The sequence below is a fragment of the Diaphorina citri genome, unplaced genomic scaffold, assembly GCF_000475195.1.
Source record: "Diaphorina citri unplaced genomic scaffold, Diaci psyllid genome assembly version 1.1 scaffold234, whole genome shotgun sequence".
In the NCBI taxonomy this organism is placed as follows: Eukaryota; Metazoa; Arthropoda; class Insecta; order Hemiptera; family Psyllidae; genus Diaphorina; species Diaphorina citri.
Genome location: NW_007377671.1, coordinates 122,909 through 137,380, shown reverse-complemented (window position 1 = coordinate 137,380; position 14,472 = coordinate 122,909). Strand labels below are relative to the sequence as shown.

At 38.7% G+C, this 14,472-nt stretch overlaps 1 protein-coding gene across 1 annotated transcript in view; it reads right to left on the bottom strand.

Moving 5' to 3' along the window:
* The window catches only part of LOC103506412 (FH1/FH2 domain-containing protein 3-like), a gene marked incomplete at its 5' end in the record, with an annotated part of 39,462 nt that overhangs the window by 9,406 nt on the left and 15,584 nt on the right, over positions 1-14,472 (bottom strand). Inside the window, 3 exons of the mRNA XM_026821468.1 lie at positions 10,515-10,660; positions 12,397-12,554; positions 13,354-13,633. Coding sequence (XP_026677269.1) covers positions 10,515-10,660; positions 12,397-12,554; positions 13,354-13,633 — 584 coding nt within the window. The remainder of the gene's footprint in view (positions 1-10,514; positions 10,661-12,396; positions 12,555-13,353; positions 13,634-14,472) is intronic.

Sequence of the window (14,472 nt, the reverse complement as noted above, 5' to 3'; positions counted from 1 at the left end):
AAAACCCAAAAACCGCGAAAAAAAACGCGAAAACCGCGAAAAAAAACGCGAAAACCCCGAAAAAAATTGCCAAAAAAAAAAAAAAAAAAATCTAAACAATGTCCAAGTTAAAAAAAAAGTCCATCAAAGGCAAACATCTCACAAAAGAGATTGATTGTTAATTAAATAATTTATTAATTATTTCATATTATTTTGATTAATAGCTTTGATAGAGAAAGGTGTGAGTAATATGAAAAAGGCCAAAGAGGAGGGAGGGAGGAAGGGAGAGAGAATAGGAACTAGAAAGGGTTAGGAAGAGAGCTAAATAAAAGGTGGGAGGAAGAGAAAGAGGGAGAGAGAATAGGAACTAGAAAGGGTTAGGAAGAGAGCTAAATAAAAGGTGGGAGGAAGAGAAAGTGAGATGGGAGAAAGAGGAGAGAGAGAGAGAGAGAGAGAGAAAGAGGGATATTATTATGAAATTAAAATGGGATTATTATACACTGGGGTTAAAAGCCTGCTAAACACCACGGACAAAAAAGCTTGAATAAGTTCAAAATGAAAAGAGATGGATAATACCTACCTATGGGTACATAATAACCAGAAGGAGAGAGCGAGGGAGAGAGAGAAAAAGAGAAAATTACAGGTGATAATGAAAACAGAGAGGGAGAGAGAAAGGGAGGGAGGGAGAGAGAGAGAGAAGATCCTTTCAGACCTTATAATCCTTGTCCAAATCTGTAGCGAATTTTTTGTCCAAATACCATCAGTTTTAGAGGCGGCTTGAGAATTGGCGTTCCTAAAATTTTCTTTAGAAAAGCAGTCATTGAAAAGTAGTTTTTTGGACATTACCCTGGCATTAGTGGTGAATCTGTTCATCCTCCACTTTCAATACTTAATTCGTTATTTGACATTCTACCAGGGTTTGATATTTGGTAGAACCGAGTTCAACAACGGCAATATCCTCAAACTTATTACTCTGATACAAAATCAGCAGTCTGAATTATTGAGATTTTATTTCAAATATCTCTGTCACAGAATGAGGAAGGCCTGGGGCTACAGGTTCTTGTCTAAGTTTTTGTTGACCTTTGAGAATGATCAAAGGTGGTCTCAACCTCTCAACGTACATTTCAGCAAAAACCTCTAGATCAGGGGATCAATCCCCAAAGATGAACAATATACGAGATCCGCCAAGATCAACAGTTGTTACCCTTTTTGACAAGGTGAGGAGCTCACAATATATAGGTAATATGCAGACAACGTTCCCTAACCCCAACCTTTATGATATTATTATGATTTCTGTCATAATCAGCCCCACACCACGGGATATGAACGGAGATCTCTGCATTGTGCGACCTAGTTCGTACTCCTACCCATTCTATACGGACATGTTTGGGATAAAATCTTCTTTTGAAGAAACTGATTCTTTCATGAAAAGAATAATCTTTTGTGCTTTGGTATCAGAGCATTCAGAATCTTTGCATTATTAAGGTAAAGGATTAGGTTTCCAATTTTTTCTGTACCTTGTTGGGCCTCTTGTATAGTAGAGGTTTTCGTAAGATGACAGATTTGATGGGCTATAGTAGACTGTAGAAAAGTTTGATATTCTGATAATGTTCTGAGTTCTACAATATGTTGTGTGGATGAAAGTACGAGAGAGAGAGAGAGAGAGAGAAGAGAAGAGAGCTCTCTCTCTCTCTCTCTCTCTCAATCTTTTTAGTGGATGTGCAAATTTCACCATTGTACGTAGGACATTCATTGCTCTCTCTCTCTCTGTCTCTCTCTCTCCTGAGAAGTTGTGAGTATTTGACCGTATTGTACAACAAATTTTGCAAAAAAAACAAACGGAGATTTTCGCAACAAGATACGTAAGAATGTTTAGAGACCCGAGTAAAAAATGTTGAAAATGTGATTACATAGACAGTACCTACTATTGAAAAAGAAAGTACATTTTGTAAGGTTGTTAAGTATTTTGTATTTTTGTACGAGAGTAAGCGGCGGTTTCCAGCCTATAGTTATTCTATAAAGTACACCAGTACCAAGTACTTACAGGTATATGGATAGCGTGTTCCTGGTAAAAAGACCTTTAATTTGATATATAGGTCGACCAGGTTTGGATAAGCCCTTCTATGGGGACAGACAGACAGACCGATCGACCGACCGACAGACGACACCGAATACAATAGTCCGTCCACTATACCTTTTATTATTACTATTGTAATTTAATAAAGGAAGGACGGACTAAAAATAAGGAATAGTTTTTTCACCTTTGGTCCCAGGTTCGATTTCCAGGAGAGTCGGAAGTTTTCAAGGGTCTGTGCTTGGAGCACAGAATGTACTCCGTTCCGAGCCAGCCGTTCCGAGAACGAACCTTCTCCGTTCTAAATAAAATCGGCCCGGGGCGGGAATCGAACCCGCGACCTCACGCTTATATGGCAGACGCTCTGCCCTCCATGCGAACTAGGCTGGCTATGAAATTGTAGTTCCTCACGAAATGAGTTTTCATAGCGAATTGCTTCCTAGTGACCCAAAAGACCGGAAAACAACTCCGACCCAAAGTTGTGACTTTCGTTAGAAATGAATAGTTCACCCCTAAAGGGGATTTAGCTAAAAAATTTCAAGTTTATCTTCTCTTTCTCCCCTTAGTGAGGACAGGTTGAACGATGTGGAATATCTAGGCGAATGTGCTGAGGGCTGGTCAGGAATGAAGAAGAAGGGATGGAGGATGAAGATGGCGGCTTTGAAGAGTTCCAGATATAACCGGCAGAACCATTTCCTTATCAAGCATAACCAGGATGAGACTATCAACTGTGACGAACCCAGTCAGGTAATAGAAGATTCTTCTTCGCCTTTTCCCATGTTCAGATGGGGTCGGCGTTTGTCGTCGGTCTCTCAATCAGCTTCAGAGTGATCGCTTTGAGGCCAACTGGTTTTGGCTAAACAAAATTTTCCGAGTGGATGCCCTTCACAATCAACCTTCTGGAAGAAGAAATCAGCTGACTTTGCATTTTATTATCCAGTACAAAAAGCACTGTGGTGGGGATAAAAAAAGTGACCACAGTGGAATAATTTGGATTAGGAAAAATTTCCATTTCACATAAATAAAATACCCCTTTGATTGTACATTTTCAGTCCAATTTTCAAGTTGGTAGTTGACTTTACTCAAAAGGAAATGAACCACTGATAGGAATTCATTTGATCAGTGGATGGACACAAGGATTACACTACATATGTACATAGGATTACACTAACTACTCATACATAGGATCCACCCTATGGAAGACATGGGCAAATTTTATTTTCTCTCACTAGGTAGTCTTTCATTTGGAAATTTCTCATGATATTATTTTTTCATTTTTTTTTTTTAGTGTTTAACCGCCGTTTTTATTTCGTAGCAATGAAACAATTGCTACATTGGACTCATGTGGTCTGTGTCATAGCATGCCCATCCCATAGTATGTTCTTCATCAGATGGGCGATAAGAGACACAATACTTCCCATTTAGGTGCTAGGTCAACACGAGAACACCAGAGTTTGCCTGTCTTGTAAGGGCTAGGTCGCGGGTTCGATTCCCACCTGGGACGAACTTTAGAGAACGAACATTACCCCATCAGGATAAAATCCGCCCCGGGCGGGAATCAATCCCGCGGCCTAGCGCTTACGAGGCAGACACGCTACCAACCAAGCTAACTAAGCTGGCACCGAGTCTTCAATCACGTATTTTGTTAATACACCTTGATCATATGACTTGACTTGGACTTGAAGGAACTTCCAGATGACAAGGCCACTCCCTCCGCTAACCATTTTCCTCGGTGGTGTAGTGGTCAAGGCGCTCGCCTGGTAAACAGGAGGGCGTGGGTTCAATCCCAGCCGAGGTATGGAATACCTACCTCGGTGGTGTAGTGGTCAAGGCGCTCGCCTGGTAAACAGGAGGGCGTGGGTTCAATCCCAGCCGAGGTATGGAATACCTACCTCGGTGGTGTAGTGGTCAAGTAGTAGCCTACTGCTGGAGTAAAGGGACTTTTCAGTCCTATGCGAGCAGTATAAATAAGCACTATTATTATTTTCAATGGTCAAAGCCAAACCTGTTTTTCGGTGACAAGCCTAATTCTAATCACTGTTCATATTTCAGGTCTGTTCTACGTCATCTTCCACACAACTCCTCAGGTATTCTATGATCAATCCGTTGTCAATGCCTCTGCAGGTTCTAAAGAAATAGCATGGTGAATGGTATCATCTTGCAAACGGTTGTAGAGTTGCTTTCTTAAATATTGAAAGTAGTCTGTTAAGAAGCTAGCTATTTTTTTTTTTTTTTATGTTTCTCAAAAGATGTCTTATTTTAATAACACTACAAATGTACCTACAACTACAAATGTAAGCAAATTTCCAATATTTTCTTTACTTGTGTACCTACTAGAAATGGTTGTATTTATTTTTGCTGGTTAAAAATTCTGAAGAAAAAGATGTAGACAAATCAAAATAAATTAACTCGAAACACCTCCAGCAGTAAGTTAAATGTTTTATTACTTACACAGTAGAAATTCAAGCATTTTTATTTAAGATTGGCCTTGATGAAAATCGATTATTAGCAAAATAGTTTGAAAGTTTTGATTTCCATTAAGAAGTACTGTAAGTAGACTGCCCGAACTTGGGACACTATGTTATTTTGTAACAAAATTCCCTCGCATGCGGTAAGTAAGTTGATGAAATTTTCTTCTTTTTATTTTTCAGAAAAAAGGTAGAACGAGACGCAAGTCCGGCCTTCCTAGAAAACCAAGATGCTTAAAAGTAAGTTGATACACGGATACTATGATTATAACTAGTATTTTTCAAATACCTAAACATAAAATAATCTAATTTTTGGATCAAAACACAAGAAGACACAATTAGAAAGAGGAAAAAAAAATCAAATTTAAATTTTACAAAAAGTAAGTTTCAAATTAAAGTCTAAAGAAAATCACAACAACAAAAAATCAAATTAAAATCACAAAAATAAAAAAAAAGGACAACTCTTTTAGATCAAATCTTAGGAAGATGAAAAAATGTAAGTAGATAAATAGGGTAGTTTTAAAAGTTAACTGTCAGAAGGAATATAAATAACATAAATAATAGTTATTCTTGGGATTTGTTAAGTATAAAATAGACACATGTATGATAATGAAAAAAAAAAGGATCAATATTTTAAGAAGACAAAAAGTGTTTGCAAATGTCATGAGGAAAAACCAGATTTACCAGGTGTCAAGATATGTATGTAGGTATTTGTATTTCTGTCGATGGCTAAACAAACGGGAGGTAAACAGTTTCAAAGGTAAAATCAAATAATTAAAAGGGAACAAGAGGGAAAATATTATGAAATAGTTAAAAAGGGGAAGGGATAAAATTGTTGAAAAGTAAAAAATTGAAATAGTTAAAAGAAGGAAGGGATAAAATTGTTGAAAAGTAAAAAATTGAAGAGGAAAAAGAAAAGGAAGTAAAATCGGTGCAAAATGTACATAATTAATCTCACATTTATCAGACAAAAGACTTCCACTATCGAAAGATCCACTTAGGAGACAAAATAAGACTAGGTGAAAGAATGAACAGAAAACTGAAAGTCCAGTTCTGTGGACAGACTGAGAGATGAGACTGTGTACTTAGAAGAGGTGAAAATTCAATATCCAAGGTCTATTGGAACTGGGCTAGACTGTTCATATAAATTTCTAAGTTAAATTCAGATTGTTAAGAAAACTGAAAGTCCAGTTCTGTGGACAGACTGAGAGATAAATGAACAGAAAACTGAAAGTCCAGTTCTGTGGACAGACTGAGAGATGAGACTGTGTACCTAGAAGAGGTGAAAATTCAATCTCCAAGGTCTATTGGAACTGGGCTAGACTGCGAAGTTAAATTCAGATGGTTTTCAATCAGCAGCTTCTAGCGAAGTACAGTCAGTAAAATGCTGATCCAAGTTTGGCTTCAGAACTGACGCTTATTTTTCAATCAGAAATTTTATTATCATTGATGGAAATGGAACTCAAACTAAAGGTGTAAAACGGGTAAAAGTCAGCACCCTTAACAGTTTTTGATGTCGAATACTATCAGTTTCCCCATTCGTAGATTTAAAATGGGTATCAGCAGCTTTTGATGTAATATGGTCCCATCCAATCTTCAATCAGTTTTACAACAGAGGTCCTAATTCGTAGATGCAGCAGCTTCTAGCGAAGTACAGTCAGTAAAATGCTGATCCAAGTTTGGCTTCAGAACTGACGCTTATTTTTCAATCAGAAATTTTATCATCATTGATGGAAATGGAACGCAAACTAAAGGTGTAAAACGGGTAAAACAGTTTTTGATGTCGAATACTATCAGTTTCCCCATTCGTAGATTTAAAATGGGTATCAGTCAGCAGCTTTTGATGTAATATGGTCCCATCCAATCTTCAATCAGTTTTACAACAGGGGTCCTAATTCGTAGATGTACCTAACACTGGTATCAGTAACTTTTGATCAGTAACTTTTCTTCATCTGTCAGTCCCGTTCTGAGAGTTCTTCGCACTGGAAAAATAAAATCAAATGATGAGTTTTATTAGATTTAAGATCAAATGATCGTTTAATAGATTTAAAATCAAATGGTCAATTATTAGATTTACAATCGTTTGATTTTAAGACCCTAATTTAATATTCAGAGAAATGGGATCCAGGATAAATGAGACTTCTAGTAGTAAGTCCTTGAATTTTTTTTCCCTTAACTTGAAGAGACAAATACACATAAAATATTTGGGACATTTTCACTGGACAAATACAAAAGCAGCTTGAAAACTAAAACAGTAACATTTTGGCTTGAACTCTGCGACACACAAATTCCACCTTTGGCTCATTCAATGGGGTCGAAAAATAAACAAGGTCCTATTGTTTTCAATAGTCTACAAAAAATGTGTGTAAAAAAAATAGTCACATTTCTTTTAAAATATACAAAATATTTAAGTGTAGTTTGTAAGTCGATACAAAAACAGATGATACATAAAATATCCCAAACTTCATTAAAGCAGACAAATTCAATCGTGAAACTTGATTCATAAAATATTTAAATAAACTTTACATTTCATTAGTTTTTCTCATAAAAAAGGGGTTTCAACGCCTTTATTATTTCGTGACTTTTTTCTTCTTCTTCTTTTTCTAAATTTCAAAACATTTATAGTGGATTTCACCAATGACTTAATCAGAGATTTAACTAATGGGAGAACTTTTAAATCATTCAAAAGGGATATTTTAATAATTTAAAAAGGAGTTTTTAATGATCCAAGGAGTTTTTTTTCTATCATTAAAAACTCCTTTTTGGATGATTAAAAATCCCCCTAGTCAAATCTCTCATTAAGTCATGGTGAAATCCACCATTAGTGTCTAATATTCTTTTATTTCTGCTCTCTCCAGACTCGCCTATCACTTCCTTTGGTGCTGCGTCACCAATCAGCCTCTCCCTGCGTTGGACCGCGCCACTCAATCATTCCTAACCCAGCAGCTGGATAAGATGAAGTCCGAGAGTCTGGCGAACACCAGACTGACCGAGTACACGGACAATATCAAGCGACATATCGATGAGTTCACGCTGCAGGATCCCCTGGTCAAGCAGGAGGAGGAGGAAGAGGAAGAGGAGAGGTGAGGAATAGAATACACCTTGTTTATACTGCCGAAATGAGACTGAAAAGTCCCTCTACTCCCGCAGTCTAAACAAGGTCTCGTATATTTGATGGGTTAAAGAAAAATACATGTTTGAATAACAATTCAATAGAAAAGACCTTTCTTAACTTAAAAAAAAAGATAAATATAAAATAATAGGTGGTATTTGAATTTGAATTTATTTATTTTAAAGTGCATACAATACAGGTAATTGACATGTAGGTATGTAGTAGAATATGACAATAAAAATAAAATACAAAAATAAGGAATAGTTTTTCACCTTTGGTCCCGGGTTCGATTTCCAGGAGAGGCGGAAGTTTTCAAGGGTCTGTGCTTGGAGCACAGAATGTACTCCGTTCCAAACCAGCCGTTCCGAGAACGAACCTTCTCCGTTCTAAATAAAATCGGCCCGAGGCGGGAATCGAACCCGCGACCTCACGCTTATATGGCAGACGCTCCGCCCTCCATGCGAACTAGGCTGGCTATGAACTTGTAGTTCCTCACGAAATGAGTTTTCATAGCGAATAGCTTCCTAGTGACCCAAAAGACCCGAAAAACAACTCCGACCCAAAGTTGTGACTTTCGTTAGAAATGAATAGTTCACCCCTAAAGGGGATTTAGCTAAAAAATTTCAAGTTTATCTTCTCTTTCTCCCCTTAGTGAGGACAGGTTGAACGATGTGGAATATCTAGGCGAATGTGCTGAGGGCTGGTCAGGAATGAAGAAGAAGGGATGGAGGATGAAGATGGCGGCTTTGAAGAGTTCCAGATATAACCGGCAGAACCATTTCCTTATCAAGCATAACCAGGATGAGACTATCAACTGTGACGAACCCAGTCAGGTAATAGAAGATTCTTCTTCGCCTTTTCCCATGTTCAGATGGGGTCGGCGTTTGTCGTCGGTCTCTCAATCAGCTTCAACGGAGGATACCTTTCTCATTTTCTGGTTGTTATAGGACAAAGCCACATATTGTCTTTTTTTTACTTTCTATTATTTTCCTTGAATTATGTACCTACAAAATATTTATTTAATTACTGCGTTCTGTTTAAATATGGTAAATTTATTCTTACCTTTTTTTCTAGTCAGTCCTCAGTCCTACATATCTCAGACGGGCAAATTGTGTTATAATTATCTACTGTATTCCTCCGTTGTGCTTTCTTCAGAAAAACAACCTTAACAATTACATAATAACTCCTTGTAAACAATAACGTGTCTTGTGTGTTGTACAAAATGAACAAGGTTTCCATCTACTTTGTGGTTTGGTAGGCATCAGCAAGCGTTTTTTTTTCTCAAGCCCTTCAGTGTCCACGTTCAAGGTTTTTGTGAAGTGAAAACATAGTGTCTATCATTCCACTATCTCATTTTCTTTTTAGTTAAATTCCTTTTAGGGATGAGCTTTTCATTTTTCAGCAAAGTCACAAGTTTGGGTCGGAGTTGTGTTTTTTGGGTCACTAGAAAGCTGTTTTTCTTCGAAGCTCGTAAGTACTACAGTTGCTCATTTGCGCAGTCAAAAGTCTTCTTTACCTGGGCCCGAAAAGCCCCTTTTGAGCATCAACCAATACTATTGGTTAGGGGGCACGGTTGGTCCAGTGGTAGCGCGCTTGCTTGCCATGCAGAAGGTCCCGGGTTCGAATCCCACCATCGACAAAAGTTTGTACTCGTTTTTCGATTGCAAATATTTCAACGGGTTACTTTCTGGTGTTCTCGTGTTGAGCCAGCACCTAAATGGGAAGTATTGTGTCTCTTCTCGCCCATCTGATGAGAGGCATACTACGGGATGGGCATGCTACGACACAGACCACAAGCGTCCAATGCTCCAATGTAGCAGTTGTTTCATCGCTACGAAATAAAAACGGCGGTGAAACACTCATCTTTTAAATTCAACTCAACTCATTCCCCTTAATATGGCCCTGCCTACAGATATGAAATTTATTGAAAGAAGACAATATTTACCTGGCATTAGGCCTTTGTTTTCGATACACCTTCCGAGCTCTGGCCAAATTGCTATGATACGTCAATAACTTTTTAACCTGGTCTACAGATCTGTTGGGGACATAGGTCTGAACTGATTCAAAATTACTGTGACCATGCTCCCTGAGTCCTGAAATGAGAGAGAACACAGATAGTTCAGTTTAAACTGTTGTCGCCGAGCCTATTTAAATTTGGGCCCAAAATGGAAAATTATGTGTACCAATTTACGAGTCATTTGGCGGAGTTAAAGAGCCTCAAAAGTTGGTTTGACTTAAACCTTATATTGGGAATAAAGGGAGAACGGGCTCTAGTCTTGATTTTAAATCATTACATGAAAGTAAAACCGAAAAATCAAACCAAGAATAATAATAAACTGAATATTAAACAAATTAGGTAGGTACATAAGTACTGATTTTCTTTAATCCTGATCGAATAAACTACGGGCTAAATAATTCCCGGAGGGACGGACCCAGCTTGTTATTATTATTATTTTAAAACATTTATTTACACAATTGAAGGAGATTTAACAGTAAAGTCCTACCTCTTTTTTGGCTTTAAGTGGTAGGATTCTCCTGGAGGAGCTTTTCCATCCAACCACTGAGTGGGTACCCCACTAGGCTTGCACTCAGGAGGTCCCGGGTTCGATTCCCGGCGGGGTCGAAGTTTTTCGGCTCTGTGTTGGAATTTGTGCAGTGCACTTAGCCTCGTGAGGACACTTAGCCTCGTGAGGACAGTTGAGTAGGTAGTTACTTTAATCGAGTAGCGACTAGTGGTGGCATTACCAGTGTAAAAGGATGATTGAAATATGGAAATTGATTGCAAAAGGAAGCACTTAGTAATGTTGTGATATCCACAAAAGTTGTGAAAAGGAAAAGGCTCTGCTTTAACACAAATAAATTTACGATTCACGATACTTACTTGACTTTAACACTGGTGGCGGACCCGTCATGTTTGATAATGAGCTTGAGATAATCAAACGAAGCCTTGCATTCCGTTTCCATACGACGCAGAGACGAGGCTAACTCATCGAAATCCACCTTGGAGGCGCGGGTCACTGGACCGATCTGAAATGCGAGGGACGCGGGTTCGATAAAAATAATGAAATAGAAAAATTACTGAAGAAATATGGAAAATATCCTAATGTAAGTGTTAGGATAGTTTCGATACGAACACAGTAGTCATAACCTGCTTTGGCCATAGTATAAAGAGTTAAGGTGCCACACATGAAGAATCCGTAAGTCCAAATAGATAGAAGCCAATCCAATACAATCCAAACAGAGCCACAGAATGACCGCGTCCACTACGGATTTCGCTACAAACAATGAGTTTTGTACCTTTTGGCCTCAGTCCATTTGGACTATTGGATTATATCGAATGTCAACACAGGGTTATCCAATTTTCAAAACAGAACACTCGTCGAAATCAAACGTTTTAATTTCAACAAAAAGAAAAAAAAAATCTAATAAAAAATTCAAGTTAAATCAGTCCAAACAACAGAAACACACGGAACCATGCTGAGTGAATTTACCGTAGATAATTAGAGAACACTCAAATGTGGTTGGGTTTTAGGAAGCGGATTCACTTAGATAGACGGAATTATTTTCGGGCATATTGTCCCGGGTTCGAGACCGTTTAACGACTTGAAATCAAAAGAAGAGAAATTGTGTCATTTGAAGGTTATTTTGTCGAGCTCTCCTGGTAATCAGGAGGGCGTGGGTTCAATCCCGGCCGATGTATGGAATGCTGTGATTATGTTACAAATTATTTAAACAAAAACATGTTGATATTGTTAATGGTTTTTTAGACCGTCTTCAAACACAAATCCAATCGAATTATGACCGGAAACTGGGTTTAAATTTAACTCTCGGGCCTGGTAATCAGGAGGGCGTGGGTTCAATCCCGGCCGATGTATGGAATGCTGTGATTATGTTACAAATTATTTAAACAAAAACATGTTTATATTGTTAATGGTTTTTTAGACCGTCTTCAAACACAAATCCAATCGAATTATGACCGGAAACTCGGTTTAAATTTAACTCTCGGAACGTTTATACTGCGGGGTTAGAGGACCTTTTCAGTCCTATTCAGGGAAGAATAACAAGGTATTCTATTCCAGATTCACAGTCAGGATTGAGAGTTTTTGAAAGTCGTATCTGATTTGTCAAAACATTGGACAGTACACCAATAGGCATTAACCCCACCCTTGATCAAACTTTATTTTGTATTTATATGTACATTATGTTACCATTTGTAAATATTTATTCTGTAAATAAAGCTTGATCTAATTGTTTAATAATAATTAGATAATATAAGATTATCTGTTTCAACATTTCGATAGTTGAATTAGCCAAACATCCCTAACTTACTGAAATTTCTTTCAAGGATCCACCAACTAAGTGTACAAGCGGTTCCAAAGGCCTGCGAAATTACGAATGAGGGACACCTATATTCGGGGCCTACAAAAAAGAGAATCAGTAGGTCCAGGTCATAATTAAGTTAGAGGAAGGTACTTTTTCTAACTCTTCAAATTTCCCATTTAATGGTCAGGAGTCACTATGTCTGCAAATTCCATGTATGATTAACCAGGGTGTCTACCAAAATAGAAAAATAAAATTCCCTGACTTTTCTCGGGCTTCCAGAGCCCACTTTTTCAAAATTTGTAGACTTGGAAAAATTCCCCGACATTTTTTAATTTTTGTCACTTTTTTTGTAAAATTCCTTGACATTTCCAGTCTCCACAAAATTCCCTGACTTTTCCCGGTTTTCCAGTCTGGTAGACACCCTGTTAACCTATACTTACCTCAGAGTATAGGTCTGTGGATTGCGGAAACTGGTGTAGCACCAGATCACATAGATGATGTAGGAGAGAATGCTTGTGTACCGTGTCTTTCACTTCGGGAACCTTGGTGAGATATTCGATCTGGAATCCTTTGACCTCGGTGCCGTTCAGGAAAATGCCTGGCAAACGAAAGCGGAATGAAAATGAGTAAAATTGATGAATAAATAATTTGGTAAAAATGACCCAGATGAGTTGAACGCTATAAACTGCCTCGGTGGTGTAGTGGTCAAGGCGCTCGCCTGGTAAACAGGAGGGCGTGGGTTCAATCCCAGTCGAGGTATGGAATTTTATCAATATAATTTGAGAATTTGACCACAATAATAGTAGTAGCCCACTGCTGGAATAAAGGGACTTTTCAGTCCTATTCGAGCAGAATAAATAAGTACTATTATTATTATTATTATTATTATTATTATTAACTATAAACCATCTAAATTCAAAATAGGTTCTCCATCCAAAATGAAATTATGACACGTCTCTTTATCTTGTCTGCCACCAGAACACTACATCTTCGTATCCAAGAAGACTCTCTCCCGAAATAAATTGATAGTTCCACCAAATTGATGAATACAGATCCCGAGAAAGTCAGCCTAGTTAGCTTGGAAGGTAAGCGCGTGCGCCTAGTAAGCGCTAGGTTGAGGGTTCGATTCCCACCCCGAGTGAACTTTATGCTAGACAGATAAGGTTCGTTCTCGAAACGGCTGGCTTTCTCCTATCCTGCCCTAATTTTCTCTTCAATTTCAGCACGATAAGACCTCCAATGTTACCTTGGCTCTTTCTATCGAATTCTCTCTATCATTCTCTTTACCTCTCAGACAATTCTCTCTATCAAATCTAAAGAATAGCTAGTCTGAAAGGTGGTTCTATTTTTAAACAGACGGGGCTCAACTATTATCATATCGATATATTCTCACTCACCTATGGATAGTAAAGTGCTCAGAATAGCTTTGAACGTAGGATTCCTTCGCAGGATATCCATCCCCTGTTTTAAGTCCATCAGAGGTTCTGCCACCTCCCGTTCCAGATTCTCGTAGTCCAACTTGAACGCCCACAGTTTTAGTCGGGCCACCAATTCGTTAATGTTGGACAGTTCGAGGAGGAAATTCTCGGCGGATCCCAGGGGGACTCCCGGGTTGGCGGACACGGCCTCGAGGATTTTACACTTCTCCTCATCTGTCGGTAACATGGAGAGGAGTTTCTGGAAGAGAAAAATGGTCAATATCAAGGAAAATGAATTATTCCTCACAGAAAAGTTAGCCAGCGGCTATACCACCTTGATTGAAGTCTGTTAGGACCTAAGCTGTTAAAAGGGTTACACTTCAGACGTCTTCCAACACCAATCAAAGTACGAGTTTTGCCAGCCTAGTTAGCTTAGTTGAGTTCTGCCACCTCCCGTTCCAGATTCTCGTAGTCCAACTTGAACGCCCACAGTTTTAGTCGGGCCACCAATTCGTTAATGTTGGACAGCTCCAGGAGGAAATTCTCGGCGGACCCCAGGGGGACTCCTGGGTTGGCGGACACGGCCTCGAGGATTTTACACTTCTCCTCATCTGTCGGTAACATGGAGAGGAGTTTCTGGAAGAGACGAAAGTGGTACTTCGGTCAGTTGGTTAATCCTAGCCATTGGTTTTGCCAAGATACTTTACTTTACGTATCCATTTCATCTAGGATAGTCATATTACAATCGGATGACTCTGAAAGTACAGTTCCCTCTGTCAAACCTCTTTTTCCCGGTCTATTCCACTCACCTCAATTCCCTCTCTGTTGACAATAGGCCGCGGGTTCGATTCCCGCCCGGGGCGGATTTTATCCTGATGGGATAATGTTCGTTCTCGGAACTGCTGGCTTTTTCCTGTCCTGTCTTCCTTCTCTCTTCGATTTCGGGACGATAAGACCATAGCAGTAATCTGTTACAGTTCCCTCTGTCAAACCTCTTAAAAAAAAGTACGAGTTTGGCGTGTCTTCCAAAAGAAAATGCTTGACAAAATGGGGGGGGGTGAAAAATGACTCTCTTCTTTTTCTTCTTCTTCTTCTGGA